The following is a 15,147-nucleotide window of genomic DNA, read 5'->3' as shown; positions in this document are numbered from 1 at the left end:
TGGGCGCATAGTTTTTCGGATGAAAAGAAGATAGATTCAGCAGGAAATTTTGTTTAACAAATTGTTATAGCTTTTTTGTTTACTATTAAACATGTTGATGCTTTTTCTTCTTCCTCACTCTCTTTCTCTCAGGCGGGAATGATTTTTGTAAATGATTGATGACGAAAAAAGCAACCGCTGCGTTAACCTACCGGCTATCAGACGGTGAAATGTTTGTGGTTTTAGTAAGTATGTACAAGACGCTGTTGGACCTGTTCAGAGCCATAGAAGAAACTGAACATTAATATAGAATTTATAAACCAGCTAGTGTTTTATCGCGGGTTTCTTGTTGCCGTAAGACAAAGAGGACAAAAATGCACGAGGAGGTATACAAAACTCAACAGTAAAACAAATCCTAAAATTTCAAAGCTTGTTCCAAAAATCATCACGCAAAACAGAAAACGAACACGAAATTAACAATAATTCTTCACTACTATTCGTTAGAGAGGATCTAAAACTTAGCACTTCCGTGCTTTTAGTGTGAAAGGAAATAGAGAGCGCATTGCCGAAAATCAACTGCATGGGCTGCACGAAAAAAAAACATCTGACCCCAGAAAAGCTGCCACATATGCTGTTCGGGACGTTGGAGTGTATAAAAAAAAAACGTAAGCGAAAATATGAAATACTCTGAAGATGCTGGAGATAACGTATGCTACGTGTTTTTAACGAAGTAGCGATGTAAAGTATTTTTAGTGCTACCCTTACCGGATGCGGCAGCATTTGCTGGAGTACTATTATTGTTATTACTACTACTATTGTTAGTGGTGGAATTGTTGTGAGTACTGCTTGAGCTCGCACTGCCTGGGTTGGAGTTTGCTTTACTAGGGCCTAATCCTGCACTACTGCTGGCTACCGTACCGCCATTCGCCCTACGCCAGTTACTAAGTAGCTCCTGTTGAACGTCATCCGGCAGCGCATGAAACACTTCCGGGTCCACGTTGGGCGGCAGGAGGTTTGTACTTTTGCTATGATTTTTACTCTGCGTTTGGTCCCTTCCGCTTCCGACACGGTCGCGGCGGGGAATGTCGTTCGACGAAGGTGAAACAGTAACTTCCATTTTACTGCTACCGCCTGCCATGTTGTCGTACGATCTAATGCACACCGGTGTGGATCGGCTTGGGAGTTGATCGGACGTTGTGGCTATACGCTCTCGGAAGAATGACGACATTTTCGATGGTCCGGTTTGTGTGGAAACATCCATCGGGGAACCGGGCGACACAGCCGTGGAAGGATGGTCCTGATCATACTCTTTGGAATTCAATCGTAGATCGGCTACTCGCAGCTTGCTTAGTGTGGTTTCGTCCGGTTCACTGTTGTTCCCGTATCGTCGTTCCTGTGTACCTGGGACACAGCACAACACAACTCGACGAGACTTTTTTGGCGATGGTTCCACGTCTGATTCCGATCCGGATTGAGACGCGATCGAGCCTGCATCCGAGGAACAGCATGGTTCACAGTCCATTGCCGAAAGCGATGACTTGTTCGAGCAAAAGCTGATATCGCTGAGCGTGATCGACTCGTTGCTAAGATTGGTTATGGACTGGACCTCGATGTCGGACTTTTTTATTAGAAAATTAGCGATCGATTTGCTACCGATCCGCCGCTCTTGAAACTTGAAGAATGACAGCCCCAGTAGCGTGATGTTGAACGGTTGGCGCAGATCAACCATCCGCTCGAATACTCTCATGACGATGCCGAGAATTTTATCTTGTGCACCGTCCGCCAATATCAGCCGCCCGTTAGCATGTCGAAACATCGAGGGAAGCAGTTTGTCTTGTTTCGATTCGCGGTGTGTGGTTCGCTTCGCTACATCATACTTGCGAACGGTTACCTTTATAGCGATCGGCACCCGACCATCTTCAGCGATGTTTTTCACCAGCCGCACGAGCAGATGGCGAAACTTTTCTTCCGCATCCGCCCGCACCGATATGGATGGGCACGAATCTTCTAGACCGACTGATTTCGGTTTACCCGTTTGCTTCACGGCTGTATCGTCTCGACCGAACGCAATTTGCTTCAATCTTACTGCCTGTTCGTAGCCCAGGTGTTTAGTAAGCTTGCCCAACTCAACGTATTGCAGATCTGTGACGGTGCTTATACCACAGCAGTCTGCCAAAGTTTGGGCTGTTTTTTCTCCTATCCCGGTAAGACTACGAACCGAACCAAGCGATGCAACGAATATGCTCCCTTTTGTGGGAAGCAGAACCGTTTGCTTGTTCTGTTTGTTAACTGCACCAACCAGCTTTGCCAACAGCTTATTATGCGCAATTCCGGCACAACAGCGCAGCCCCAGCTCCTTGTATATGCTGTCACGTATCTCTTTCGCTAGGTGTGTTGCCAGTATAAGTCTTCGATCACAGCCACAGTGGCAACATCGCCGGAAAAGATCCCGATCAGTTTCCCGAAATGGCGCCACCTCGGCGCATTCGCTTCTATCCGGCGGAGGATGGATGAGTCCCTCGACATAGTTAAGATGCGAATGCTCTGCGCTACCACCCGTCGCTTCCAGTTGTTCGAGCCGCTCGGCAATTAATTCCGTTACGTCCAGGTAATTCTCATCCAGCCCGAGTTTTTCGACGTGTGTCGTAAACCGATGCATGATTTCGTTTATACGTACCGACATTTCCTTATACTTGGTAATATCTTCCCCATTGATCAACACCAACTCTGGGCACATGGCAAGAGCTTCCTTCACAGGCTGCAGCTTCTTGATGCCCTGCTGCCGTGCGATGTAGTTCGAGGTTACTACACAAAAACGTTGCTTTACTGCGAACGGCTTATCCTTAAGGGAGGGATTCAGTACTTCCTCTACTTGAGCATAAAAATAGTCCATATCGATATGAATAATGACCCGCGGATGTACCCGGTCTTCATCGTCCGCTTCCTTCGGTCCATCCATAATGATGCCACTGATGGTGTTCTGTACGCTACCCTATCGCGCTCCGGATGAAGTTTTACTCCAGCGTTTCCTTCTTTGGCAATGAGTGCCTCTTTTTCGAACTCCTGGATCGATGACGATGGACGTGATGATGGCCGTACGACGGCAATTACTTTGAGCGTCAGCAGAAGCAGCCATAGGCAGCAAACAGCTCTACGGTCGCTTTCCCGATCGATGGAGATAGTCGTAAGTGGAGGGACTTGTTTTAATTAACAGGCCTTATTGTTCCATCCAAACAATCGTCCTCGCCAGATCGGTTCCGAAGTATGTAAGAGCTGGTGTTTAAGGCAACGATTGTAAGAACATGTTACTACAGTCCTTACTTACATGCGAGACGGAAACGAGTACGCCAATACAGTTATGGTTCCGCTATACTAATGTTTGTTTACAATTCACATATCAATTGTTATCCCATTCACTACTGCACTGTTGTAGGCCGCTATTCGTTTTTTTTTGTTTTTGGGAAAGTTATCCGCTTATAGGAAACCAAGCGCCTGACCAATTGCTAACTTTCTTTTTCCTATTTGTCAACCGAACACAAAAACAGATTCTAGATACACAACAACACCGACTTTCTCGAGCCTGTGTTCTGGGCATAGTTTTGTTGAGTGTCGAGTTACGCGAATTTCCAAGTTATGGCGAGATGTTGGTTATGTTTTTACACATATTATTTTTGCTATATTAGCAGTGTAAACAACCAAAGACTGAGAGCAGCTGTTTTTTTATCGAGATTGAACGATGACGATGACTGACTTCATTACGCATAAAACGTTTCACGAAACGTTTGTTGCAGACGATATATCTTTCCCGTTCATGTTGTATCGTTTTCCCGTATACTCAAGCCGTCTTACGTCTTATTGACGTATGGTTTTTTTCTTGTTTCGCATTGTCCAAGAAACGGAATAATCATTGCAGGAATACGAAAATAAAATAAAAGGAAAAAAATGGAAATAAAATGAACATTTGAACATGTTTAACTTTTCTAAGATAAACTGTAAAAAAGAATTACGTAATTGTAATTATTCTCTCATCTTTTATGAAAACATTTAAAAATGTTAAAGGGAGAAAATGATTTGGTTCCACTGTGCATTTGGGAAAATCTCTTTCGTGTATAGCCTGTCATGTATTTCTTGAACTTAGTTAATTTTGTTATTTGCGAATCAAACCTTTTGAATCGTAGCAGAGTCCTTAGCATAATGAAATTGAATCATTGAATAGGTTAAATAGGCGATATTTTACGTATATTAACCAAACATTTGGCGAAATTATAGCTTACGAATTTCATTATTGTCGTATCGCAGAATATGCTTTTCTTTTTCACTGGGCTCAGCAATGTTGCCAACATAAGCGTATGAAACCAAATTTTATAACAAGAAGAAGCGATGCAAAGTGTAGAAGCAAGAAGACTAGGAGAAAACGAGAACGGACCGTCCGGTTAAAGTGAATATTTCATTTTATCCGCCGTACAGAAAGAAGCTGTGTATTTGGCTACGGGAAAGTGGAACTAGAACCGCTGACGAAGTACACAACAAAAGCGTACGAATAGCTTGCCCCAAAGGTGGAGCTGGAGCTGCAATTCAAAAGTTTTTGGCGGTGGTACGTGTTTGTTCTTTGGTGTGCTGGAAAAAAGAAAGGAGCCGACGGTGGTGGTTGGTCAATTGGTAGTAGCTGCAGCTTGAACCGGGCGAAAGCTGATCCAATATACCCTAGGTTCATTCTAGTGGATCGGTTAAATTCTTGTAAATTGTGAATTAATGAGCATTGCAAACTACATCCGTGATAAAACATTTGCACGCCTAACGAACTCTTTGTAGTAAAATGATATAAATTTGATTTGAGGTGAAAATAGGGAGCATTCGGGGCTTTGTGCTCAACAGAGTGTGCCTATGGTGTGGTAGTGGTGGTGTGGTGTTGTGGTTGTTTGAACGAGCGCCGTGCTGAAGAGTGCGGTGCAGATTGAATGTTGAAGGTAAAAGCTTTTGCCGTAGTGTGTGTGTGTGTGTGTGAGAGAGGTAAGAGAAAAGTATAGGACAGAAAGTGGTAAAGAATAGCGAAAGCGGCGTATACAACAGATGTGTGCGTGTGTGAGAGATTTCGGATGGATGAGGTGACAATCGCAATGATACAGATTTGATGGCGTTAAATACGTTTTGTATATTCTTCTTGATTCTAGATTTTCTTCTAGGGTTCTACAAAAAAGTAAATCTGGTATAACGTTTTCAAAGTGCTAGCTAAGCGGGAATATTTCGCGAAATAATAGGTATAACCGTGAATTGGCCGCTAGGCTGTAAGGACTCACGTAAAGGATGTCTGTGGTGTGCTGAAGGAGCGTGTATTCATAAAATCAAGTGATATTGGATGACCTAGTCATTCGCACTGGCGTTCAGAAGGTAGAACTTCCGCGAGAAAAGCCGCAGTGTGGACTGGCCGGCAAAAAAGAGGCAGTGTAAATTGTCAGCGAATGAAACCAAGCAGCGTATGTGTGCACTAAAAAAATTACGCCGCGATAGGAAAAGGTGTGTTTTGTGAAATCTTTAGTCTCTCCTGACGCTCTCATCCCCATAGAATTGGCAGAGGTATCCCAGCAGGCTGCAGAGTCAGCCACAAACTACGCGCGCTTGCTCGCATACACGTAATCGCGCGTGTGTGTTTGTGTTTTAGTGCGTGGAAGGAGAACAAACGACCTGTTTAGGACTTATCGTGCATGGTATTAGTGGTTCGAAGTAGGCAGCAAACTACGCCGATAAAAAACCACATTGAGTGCTTAGTTTCGTTGGACAGACCAGGCAAAAACGAATTCAGGGCAAAATCTGTAAATTTATAAAAAAAAAGTTAAACAAACTGAAAATAACGGAGACTGTGAACACGACTGTAGATTTACAGATTAATTTTAATAGATATCAAAGTGGGCTGTGTGGACGCTGTATAGAAAGCTAGCAAAATGACAGAAGATTCGTACCCGAAGACGCTGTACGTGGGCAGCCTCGACACCACGGTAACGGAGGAGCTGCTATGCACACTTTTCAGTCAGATGGGCACAGTTAAGAGTTGTAAAATTATACGCGAAGGAACGATCGATCCTTTCGCTTTCATCGAGTACGATAATCATCAGTCGGCCCAGACAGCATTGGCTGCCATGAACAAACGAATGTTCCTGAAGAAGGAAATACGGGTTAATTGGGCAACGAGCGCCGGTAATCAGCCGAAAACGGATACGAGCCAACATCATCACATTTTCGTGGGCGATCTCAGCCCGGAAATTGACACCGAAACGCTGCGCGAGGCATTCGCGCCTTTTGGAGAAATTTCGAATTGCCGCATTGTGCGGGACCCACAAACGCTCAAGTCGAGGGGGTACGCATTCGTTTCGTTTGTGAAAAAAGCCGAGGCGGAAAACGCTATCGCGATGATGAACGGCCAGTGGCTTGGATCGCGCTCCATCAGAACGAACTGGTCGACTCGGAAGCCACCGGCACCTAGAGAAAACTCTAAAGGTAATTCTTTTCGTTGACAATAACATCATTGTATAAACAGTGATTTTTATTAATGCATGCAAGTTTTTGCTCCACATTAATTCTTTTAACACTTCAACAGGAATTAAAAGTGGAAAAACGCCAGGGTTTGAGGAAATCTACAACAATACCAGCCCAACCAATACGACCGTCTATTGCGGAGGGTTCCCGCAAAATGCGATCACGGACGATCTGATTCATAAGCATTTCATCCAATTTGGCCACATTAACGACACTCGAGTGTTCAAAGACAAAGGTTTCGCGTTTATTCGCTTTGCGAACAAAGAGTCAGCAGCGCGTGCCATCGAAGGTACACACAACAGTGAGGTGCAGGGATTTCCAGTCAAATGTTACTGGGGTAAGGAGAATGGTGGTGACGTGAATAGCAACGGAATGAATGCGTCCGCGATTGCGGCTGCGGCTGCTGCCTCCGGTATGATTGGAATGAATATGAACGGCATCGTCAGCCCATTGCAGCCGATGCAGTCTAATGCTGCGGCCGCTGCGGCAGCTGCTGCCGCTGTTGCTCAGCAGCACAGTGCCAACCCGCAGCTCACTCAGGCCACGGCAGCGGCGGCTGCAGCAGGAGCCCAGTATCCTTATTCTGCGGCCGCATACGGTCAAATGGCATACTGGTTCCCAGTAAGTAACATATACTATAAGTCGGTAAACCGATTTTGTTTAAATTACTGCAAACATGCAACTTTGTTGTTTGATTTTAGGGAGGATACCCACAAATACAGACACAATACATGCAACAGGGGTATTATACGTACCCAACAGCATACGCACCAGCAGCTCCCCAACAAACTGGAACTGCAGGTAAGTAAACAATGCTTAATATTGTGAATTTAAGATTATTGACCAAAGCTCGGATACAAGTGCAATTATCACCAACAGATTGTTTTTAACAAACTATTCTCCTAAAATACCGGTGGTATAATGGTAGTGACTATCCAGCTACGGGTAAATAAAGTCACAAAAAGCCAGAAATGGCAGGGCTTTAGACCTCTTTAGGTTGGTGATCCGATAAAGAAGAATAAATACTCCTAAAATTGTTATTGTGTAGAACAATTGATTAAAAACTGCGACGAAAAGCATTGTTGTACTGTTAAAGTACTGCCCTAAGCTGGTTGCTAGATTATCATTTATACGTGTACCGGTACAGTGAGTACTTACACAGTATTCAAGTGCTAAGAGTCTTTATAAGTGTAGTAGAGATATATAGTTAAGGGTTTATTATCCAATACGATTGCGTAAAGGAAGAACAGATAATTGCTTCAAATTAAACTTTTTGTATGCACATTTTTTAAATTTATTTGAGTAACAGAAACAAACAGCTGATAGGCTTTAATTTACATAGATTGTTGAGTTAACACGTTTTTCTTTTTGTTGTAGGTTATCGTATGATGCAACCCAACATGGCAGCATCATGGGGCATGCAAGCAGTCCCAACGGTAGCAACGAACGGTGCAGCAGCAGCTGCTGCTGCCGCGGCTGCAGCATCATCACAGCAGCCCGTGATGTATGCAACGATGCCACAGTTCCAAACGCAATGAGAACTATTGAAAAACTACACTACCAGCAACAACGTCAACACCGGCATAAAACCAAGCACCAATAACAACAGCACTAAGAATCACGCTAGTATCAGTAATATGAAAAGTTTTAACAACAGTCTCTTAAACATTGTATCGCCGCCTCCTTCAGCAATAACGGGCAATAACAACAAAAACAATTTTTGCTTAATGCCAAATCTTCCTGTTCCTGGTGTTGGGTCAGGAGCTTTGTTACCTACGAATTCGATTGACAACCTGTCCGCCTCGTCTGCTGCTGCATCAAACAGCGTGGGAGCGTCTCTACTGCTTGGGAACAATAATTCCACCAAAAACACATCGACTGTTGCAGCAATGGTTGCCGCGGCCGCAGCTACACTGAACAACAAAGCTATTCAACGGCAGCCCTCGGCAACGGTGGTTTCATCGTCCCAGCTAATGGTTGCTCATTCGAACGGTGTAAGCGATGGAGGTGGCGCTATGCTTTTAGGTGGCAGTAATCGTCATCAACGTCTTCCGTTAAATCCCACGACATACCAGTCGCAACAGTCTTCTACTCATCATATGACAACGGCGAATGCGATAGCAGTGGCTATCGCTGCAGCGGCAGCAACTGCTGCCCAACAGCAGCGTCCATATCGTCATCAACATCACTACCAGACGTCGACATTAGCGAGCGCAGCTCCAATGACATCATTCCTGCCAATACACGCCTTTAGGACGAAAAAGCAACAGTTGAGCAAAACGCAAACGAATATCCGTGAGAGTATAGTTCCATCCGCAACTAAGCAATCATCGGCAGCAATAAGAACTTGTACGGTAACGACCATCGAAACCTGTACTACTGCCACGAGCAGCATTCCATCAATCTTAGTTCCTTCCAATGACGACGGAACGGACATGACAGTGTGCACATTAGCTGCTACCGTTGGGGCGACCAGTGCGATCGCAACTCTAGCCTCACCAGTATCCTCAGTAATGTTACTATCGACATCGTCCACCAGTAGTAGTAGTAATAGTAGTAACCATAGCGATACCATTGGTATGATTAACTTTTCCCATCGGTCCACTGCCGATGATCTATCTCCGTCCTCATCATCGTCGAAGGTCGGTGGTGGTGTTATATCGCCAATGTCAACAATGTTGATGCCGATGATTACAAAAACTCTAAGCAATGAACCCTATATCAGCAACAGTGGAAACAGTGATGGTGATCTTCCGCACGCTAGCATTATTACAAATGCTGGATTTGCTGCAACTACAGTAGCAGACAGGAGTATGGAAATAACAGCCACAATGAACATTGAGCATGCTTCATGTTCTCTCATTCCAGAAGACGCGACCGCAGATGTTTGTACAAATAATGACGAAGAGAATTCTAGCGTTACCTCCCGACTATATACCAGCCGAACTTTGCTAAAACACAAGCTAAACTTTACTGACGATGAATACGATCCATCGGTGACAAAGCCCGCGAAAATTCGCTTAACAGAGCATGTAAAGATAACGAGCACAGAAACAAATGAAAGCATAGCAGGTGTTGGCGATAGTGCTATGAGTGTACAACAAAAAGACGATACTGTGCGTGCCAGCAGCTTATGTACAACAAATGGTGCAAGTGACGGACATAGTCCACTAAAAGAAGACTCACCCGTATAAAGGTGCAGAAATAATTGTGCATAAAAGTAAGGGTAAAAAAACAATCAATTTCTTTCTGATGATAAGTTGTTTTTTTTTCCTTAGCGAGGGCAAGGTTTATTGTGCTATAAACTTTTCTCGCCATGCGGCACGATTTATAAGCGGTTATTAACAGAATATACATTATGTTCTGAGGTAGAAAACATTCATGTAATGCATAAAAATTGGTCAACCTCTTTTTCTTTACTCCCTGTCGCACTGTAGTGCAAGCTGGCGTTTATTTGTGAACTCGAACAGAACCTGAAAGCGAAACACACATTTCTGGTCTCTGTATAGATAACATGTGTTTGGTTTTGTTGCTGCATCCGTTTATCCATTGTTTCACTTGTACATTTAACAATGTGCATGTCTTCAACGATATTTGGTTAGTTTTTTTATCAGTTTCGTGACAGATCATCCGCAGAAGACTGATTGATTGGATATAATGTTAAAACTCTTAGTGAAACAAAATGTTCCTGTTCAGCTAAACATGCGGAAGGAAAACCAGTTATTAGAAAAAGAGATGGATTACAGAGTGTTTGGGTAATGAACGTTTTGAAGAGGGTTGTTTACACTTGAAAATAAGAAAAAACAGGGATCATTTCTTTTACTTTTTGTATGTTTCGCTTTTTCGACTCGTTTTTGATCAAGAAAAAAAAGGCGCGGCTTAAGACCAGATTTCTTCGTCTCGCTCCTTTTTTGCATACGAAAGGAACTACGATTCAATACCGTGTGCTATGGAAAAGGATAACAACTTCTCCCCCTGTTTAAATTTTGTTATTTCGTAGCGCATCAACCCATTTGATTTTCAAAAAATTCCTATCAATGGACATGTTTTCGGAACAGGCACAAACGCACCTAAGGAGCAAGGGGAACTATAACTTGTTGCTATTGTACGGAAGGATGTTTAAATGCTCTTTAAAACGGTACCGAATTAAATCGTGTAAAGATATTTTTATCTTCATACTCTTTATTTTGTTTCCGGCACTGGCAACAACAACGCGATGGTAATGTTGGACGACATATTCATATACAGAAAGAGGGATAAGACATTAAATATGAACGAAATGCACTACCATTTGCACCTAGAGCAGCACTATGACGAGAAACGAAAGGTAACAAATGAGGACACATCCATGTTTGCATGTGAATCGGAAAAAAAAGAACATTGTGCGATCTGTGTACCAATACACACGAAAGAGTAGCGATGGTTTTGGAAGATTTTGGCGCGTAAAACTGATGCAAAACCACTCGGGCCAAGGCGATGACGATGATGATGTTACGGGTGTTTGTGATGTGTTGCCGCTATAACAATTCACAGAGCTGGTAAAAGGATGCATAAAGAATTTGGCATGTTTCTCGTAATGTGTAAGATGGAATCGAAAATATCCAAGAGCAGAATGGTGGTGATATATTTATTATACCAATTAACGCACAACTAAAAGAGAAAAATATCTCCTTCGCTAGTAAAGAGCACATGGGAAAGGTTAGATAAATTGAAAGATTGAGGACAGAATGAAAAACATCGCTAAGTTGGTTAGTACACGCAAGGATAACAAATGAAATTACTATTGTACGTAAGTTTATGCGCGCGTCGAGTGTAAGTTATTAGATAAAACAAAGCTGTGCATGATTCATCGACGAGAAGAACTCGTACGCATAGATTCTGTTAGAGAATATTTGGTGAATTGAAGACAGAGTGAGTTGAAAGAGACAGATTGCAGTAGAGGTTTGATTCAAATTTTAGTAATATAAATGTGTGCGATAAATATGGCCGTTCGCAGGAGCAAAGAAAGCAAAGAAAAACAGCTACTATTAAAACACGGTGAATGAATTAATTGCAACTGGTATGTACGTATAGGCAGATAGCATATAGGGTGCGATAGTTCAATAAGGAATGTTCGAGAAGAAACTAATTGTGGCTAATTAAGAATGGGCGCCAAATACCAATTTGTACAACATTTCCTCCCGCACAGTAGCATCTCAGGAAAGGAACGTTATGAGGTTTTCGGTTTGTTTCTTATGTTACCTTTTGTCTAAACTGTTTGGTTGTCCCGGAACGAGGAAAACTAACGACGAATAGCTCCGCAAAACGAGAGCAATATGTCTGGATAAAAAGATTCAACGGTGACCGACTCATCTCTCACTCGTTCGAATCGTTCGTTTTGTTTCGATTGTTGGTAAAAAAAGACTTGCGAAAACTGAAACTTAAAGCGAATATGTATGATAGGACGGGCTTGAATGTTTGTACATCGCGTGAACTATGAAAGCATCCGGAAGCGGAGAGTTCGCGAATCGAATGGCTGCAAAAAACGAAATAAAACAGACCAGGAAAAGAAGATCCACAATCTTCCATCCATACCATGGGGCACTCATGGGGAGAACAATTGTGTGCAAATAAAAGGGATCCTGGGTGTTTGCGTGGTTGTGCATAAGTGCATGTGTGTGTATGCTGTGTGTGCGTGCGTGTGTGAGTTTAAAACGATAAAAAAACAACAACACAAAGAAATAAAACCTGAATGTAAAAGCAGCAGTGGCCAAATGCTCCAGTGTACAAGAATATAAGTCGTTTTATTTTTGTCTTTAGTAAGGCCTGAGGGAATGTGTTATTAGAGAAATAAAATTCATATGAAATTGAACGCTAAAACAACGGAGAACGGAGAATAGCAGTTAGGGTTTTTATTTCTCTCGAAAACATCCTTTTTTTAATACAGTGTTTCCTTTGTCCTAAGTAGACATGGTAATTCTCTCGACTGAAAGGCTCGTGTGCTGTAGGGCTAGCAGGCTTATTATAAACTGCCTCCTGATGTATCTCGTTAGTGGCAGTTTAATTAAACGGAGCAAAAAAGATGTGTGCTACGGTGGAGCCATCCTGTTCGAGGAATACAGTTAGACATTTTTGGGAGAAACCGTTGCATAATTTAAAATCACAGCATGGCTTAGGTTTGTGAACAGCTGTTGTTTCACAGCGTCCAGCCGATCTAACTTTCGGTTAAAGAATACACAAAACGACATCATCGAAAGGAGCCCGCGTGCTGGATGTATAACGGCAAAGAGTACGCTAGACCTAGATCAGAAACGTGCTATTGCAAGGCCGGTGTGTTTTGATAAATAAGGTATCGGGAAGGCGGGAAGATAGTTCTTTAAGAAAGCTAGCCTTTAAGCGCTGTCTTAGTGAGTAAGTTACTATCACACAACAAAACTAAGGTTAAGGTGGGTGAAAATGGGTTGAGCATTGTAACATTTGAGGAACGCGCATAGAAGAAGAGAAGCCAATTATTTAAGAATTACTATTTTCCGTAATGAACTAGAAGTAATTTGTGTGAGAAACGGGAACTGCGCAAAACATAAGCAACACAATAGCAAAAAGAGTACATTCGAATTGCAGCAACAAACAAATTGTGCAAAGCAAATTGCAGAACTCTCACAATGCAACCGAAAGCAACGAGATTGAGAATGAGTGAATTATTATTTAAGAAAAAAACTATAGTGTAACTTAACTGTAAGTGGTAAACTATAGAAAAGTAAGATAGCACAGATGGATGGAAGAAAAAAAAAGACATGAAAAAAGTGAAGATAGCAAAGAGTGTAAAAAATTATCTTCTGTCACGATCAAGCGTGGTAAATGAATAGAAAGCGAACCCTGGCATGTCCGTTGGAAGGTGCTAGTGGTTTTAGGTCTTTGCTGGGAAAAGAGAGATGGTAAAGTGTTACGACACAGGGACTAGCGTTGCATGCTGATGTAGCGATGGGACAGGTACAACGAAAACACACAAAACTACTACTGTTAACGTCTGAGCCTGTTACCGTCTTTAGAGGCACTTGTGGGAAGAAAGTCCCCTTGCACTAGGGGAAAGAAAGCAAGACAAGAAAGGCTAAGGCGATTAGAGAAAAAATAGAGTTAGGTAAAAAACATAGGTTAAGGCTCATAGAATATAAGTATGGAAGGTTTGCGCAAATGAGAGAAATGTGTGATATACAAAAATGCAAAACAAAATTGAAAACTTAAACAAAAACAACAAAAAAAAAACGACGACGGACGAATCAATTATATAGTTATTTTAAAAATGAAATAAGAAATGAGAGAGCTAGTGAACAGAGAAAGAAGTAATAAACTGACGGGGAGAAAGATGAATCAGGAAGAAAATGGATAAAAACAATAAAAGTGAAAATTTTTATTTGCATAACAAGGAAAGAACATGGCTGAACGAAAAAAAAAACACAACATTGTTTAATTGTTACGGATTATTTTTATTTGCTGACGGTGTGATTTGATTCTCCATCGTTCATGTTTCTTCTTTTGTTTCGCTCTTATGAAATCTAATCAGTGTTGAGTAAATTTGTAAGTGTGCTACCTTTGTGTGTGTTTTTATCAAAGGTTCATCAATTTTCGCATCCTAACTCATTTCGGTTTCTCTTTCTGTAAAGCTAAATTGCTAAAATGAGTTGCTACTAGAGCAGAACTGTTATTCGAATGATTTGCTAAGAAAAATGTTCCGATCGTCTTCGTTTTGTTGCGTGATGGATGCTCATCAGAAACATTTTGCTTCCGAGCCTACCATATTAACTAGCAATGCGTAGAGGCAGAAGGTAACAAAATTCACGCGAAAAGTCTACATTAAGCGCTACGTTTTATTATCCGGATACGTCTATTGGATGGAATGAGCCGATATTTTTTTAATAGAAATGAAACAAAAATACCCACGAACTTCCAATACTCTCGCCTACAACCTAATCATGAATGAGTTGAATATGCCAGCCAAGGGGGGGGGGGGGGGGGGGGGGGGGGGAGATTAACCATTAAACTAAAAGCCATTTTTGCCATAACATGCTTCTCCAGCGTGCAACGGTGTGCATGCGTGATGTTTAGTTTGGGTTTTGTACAAATACTTCGTTTATCTCTTAGTCCATCCACATCTATCTTATGTATTGAAAGTGTGTGTAGATGAGTAGCAATGTTTTATGTTAAAATTCGCATCTCATCATTGGTTTTTGTTTTGGGTTAAGACGTTCCTGTACTCCTTGCCGGTTATGTAGCTAATATCGACAATTTTACGTGATTGCTTGAGGCATTTGCTTTGGCGTGTATGGCGTTTTTTATTCAATGATTCTTTCTGGGTAATTATTATGTTTCAGCTATGTCTTACGGAAGCTCTAGCGGTCGAAAGTTGATGCAGTTGTAATGATTAATACTCGTCATGATCTCCGCTAATCCATTGTTGAAATAGATTTTATGAGTGAAATGCGATTGGTTTGATTTTGTTTCGTTATTTGTTGTTTGTTTTGATTTTACCGAATATTTGGGATTCGGTTGAATTTCAAGGCAACTGTTTCACATTAAAACGTAGTGTAAAAAATGCTTCTTTTTTATGTTAATCAAACCGCACGTCCATTGTCAAGCCATCGAAACGCAACAGAATAGGTT

General features: G+C 42.0%; 3 protein-coding genes across 3 annotated transcripts; 2 read left to right on the top strand and 1 right to left on the bottom strand.

Annotated features, from left to right (window-relative positions):
• Nucleotides 1-691: 691 nt before the first annotated feature.
• On the bottom strand, nt 692-2,938 carry LOC128709042 (DNA polymerase iota). The gene has a single exon (XM_053804027.1). The coding sequence runs from the start codon at nt 2,936-2,938 to the stop codon at nt 692-694; it is 2,247 nt and encodes a 748-aa protein (XP_053660002.1).
• A 2,980-nt stretch (nt 2,939-5,918) lies between these two features.
• Nucleotides 5,919-8,048, top strand: LOC128710441 (nucleolysin TIAR). Its single transcript, XM_053805494.1, has 4 exons — nt 5,919-6,471; nt 6,572-7,131; nt 7,212-7,311; nt 7,888-8,048. The coding sequence occupies exons 1-4, from the start codon at nt 5,919-5,921 to the stop codon at nt 8,046-8,048; spliced, it is 1,374 nt and encodes a 457-aa protein (XP_053661469.1).
• Nucleotides 8,049-8,399: 351 nt separating this feature from the next.
• Nucleotides 8,400-9,465, top strand: LOC128718070 (uncharacterized). Its single transcript, XM_053811744.1, has 2 exons — nt 8,400-9,308; nt 9,379-9,465. Exons 1-2 carry the CDS (start codon nt 8,400-8,402, stop codon nt 9,463-9,465), a joined length of 996 nt encoding a protein of 331 aa, XP_053667719.1.
• The last annotated feature ends 5,682 nt before the right edge of the window (nt 9,466-15,147 follow it).

The sequence above is a fragment of the Anopheles marshallii genome, chromosome 2 (assembly GCF_943734725.1).
Source record: "Anopheles marshallii chromosome 2, idAnoMarsDA_429_01, whole genome shotgun sequence".
In the NCBI taxonomy this organism is placed as follows: Eukaryota; Metazoa; Arthropoda; class Insecta; order Diptera; family Culicidae; genus Anopheles; species Anopheles marshallii.
The sequence above is the reverse complement of the archived record's forward strand: the minus strand, read 5'-3'. Positions and strand labels throughout refer to the sequence as shown.

What these genes read in the sequence shown, in the direction of transcription:
- LOC128709042 (XM_053804027.1), bottom strand. Translation starts at nt 2,938, where the DNA reads ATGGATGGACCGAAGGAAGCGGACGATGAAGACCGGGTACATCCGCGG.
- LOC128710441 (XM_053805494.1), top strand. Translation starts at nt 5,919, where the DNA reads ATGACAGAAGATTCGTACCCGAAGACGCTGTACGTGGGCAGCCTCGAC. An exon ending in ACCTAGAGAAAACTCTAAAG is followed by an intron (nt 6,472 to 6,571) that starts GTAATTCTTTTC and finishes ACACTTCAACAG; the next exon opens with GAATTAAAAGTGGAAAAACG. An exon ending in AAATGGCATACTGGTTCCCA is followed by an intron (nt 7,132 to 7,211) that starts GTAAGTAACATA and finishes GTTTGATTTTAG; the next exon opens with GGAGGATACCCACAAATACA.
- LOC128718070 (XM_053811744.1), top strand. Translation starts at nt 8,400, where the DNA reads ATGGTTGCCGCGGCCGCAGCTACACTGAACAACAAAGCTATTCAACGG. An exon ending in CTGGATTTGCTGCAACTACA is followed by an intron (nt 9,309 to 9,378) that starts GTAGCAGACAGG and finishes CTCTCATTCCAG; the next exon opens with AAGACGCGACCGCAGATGTT.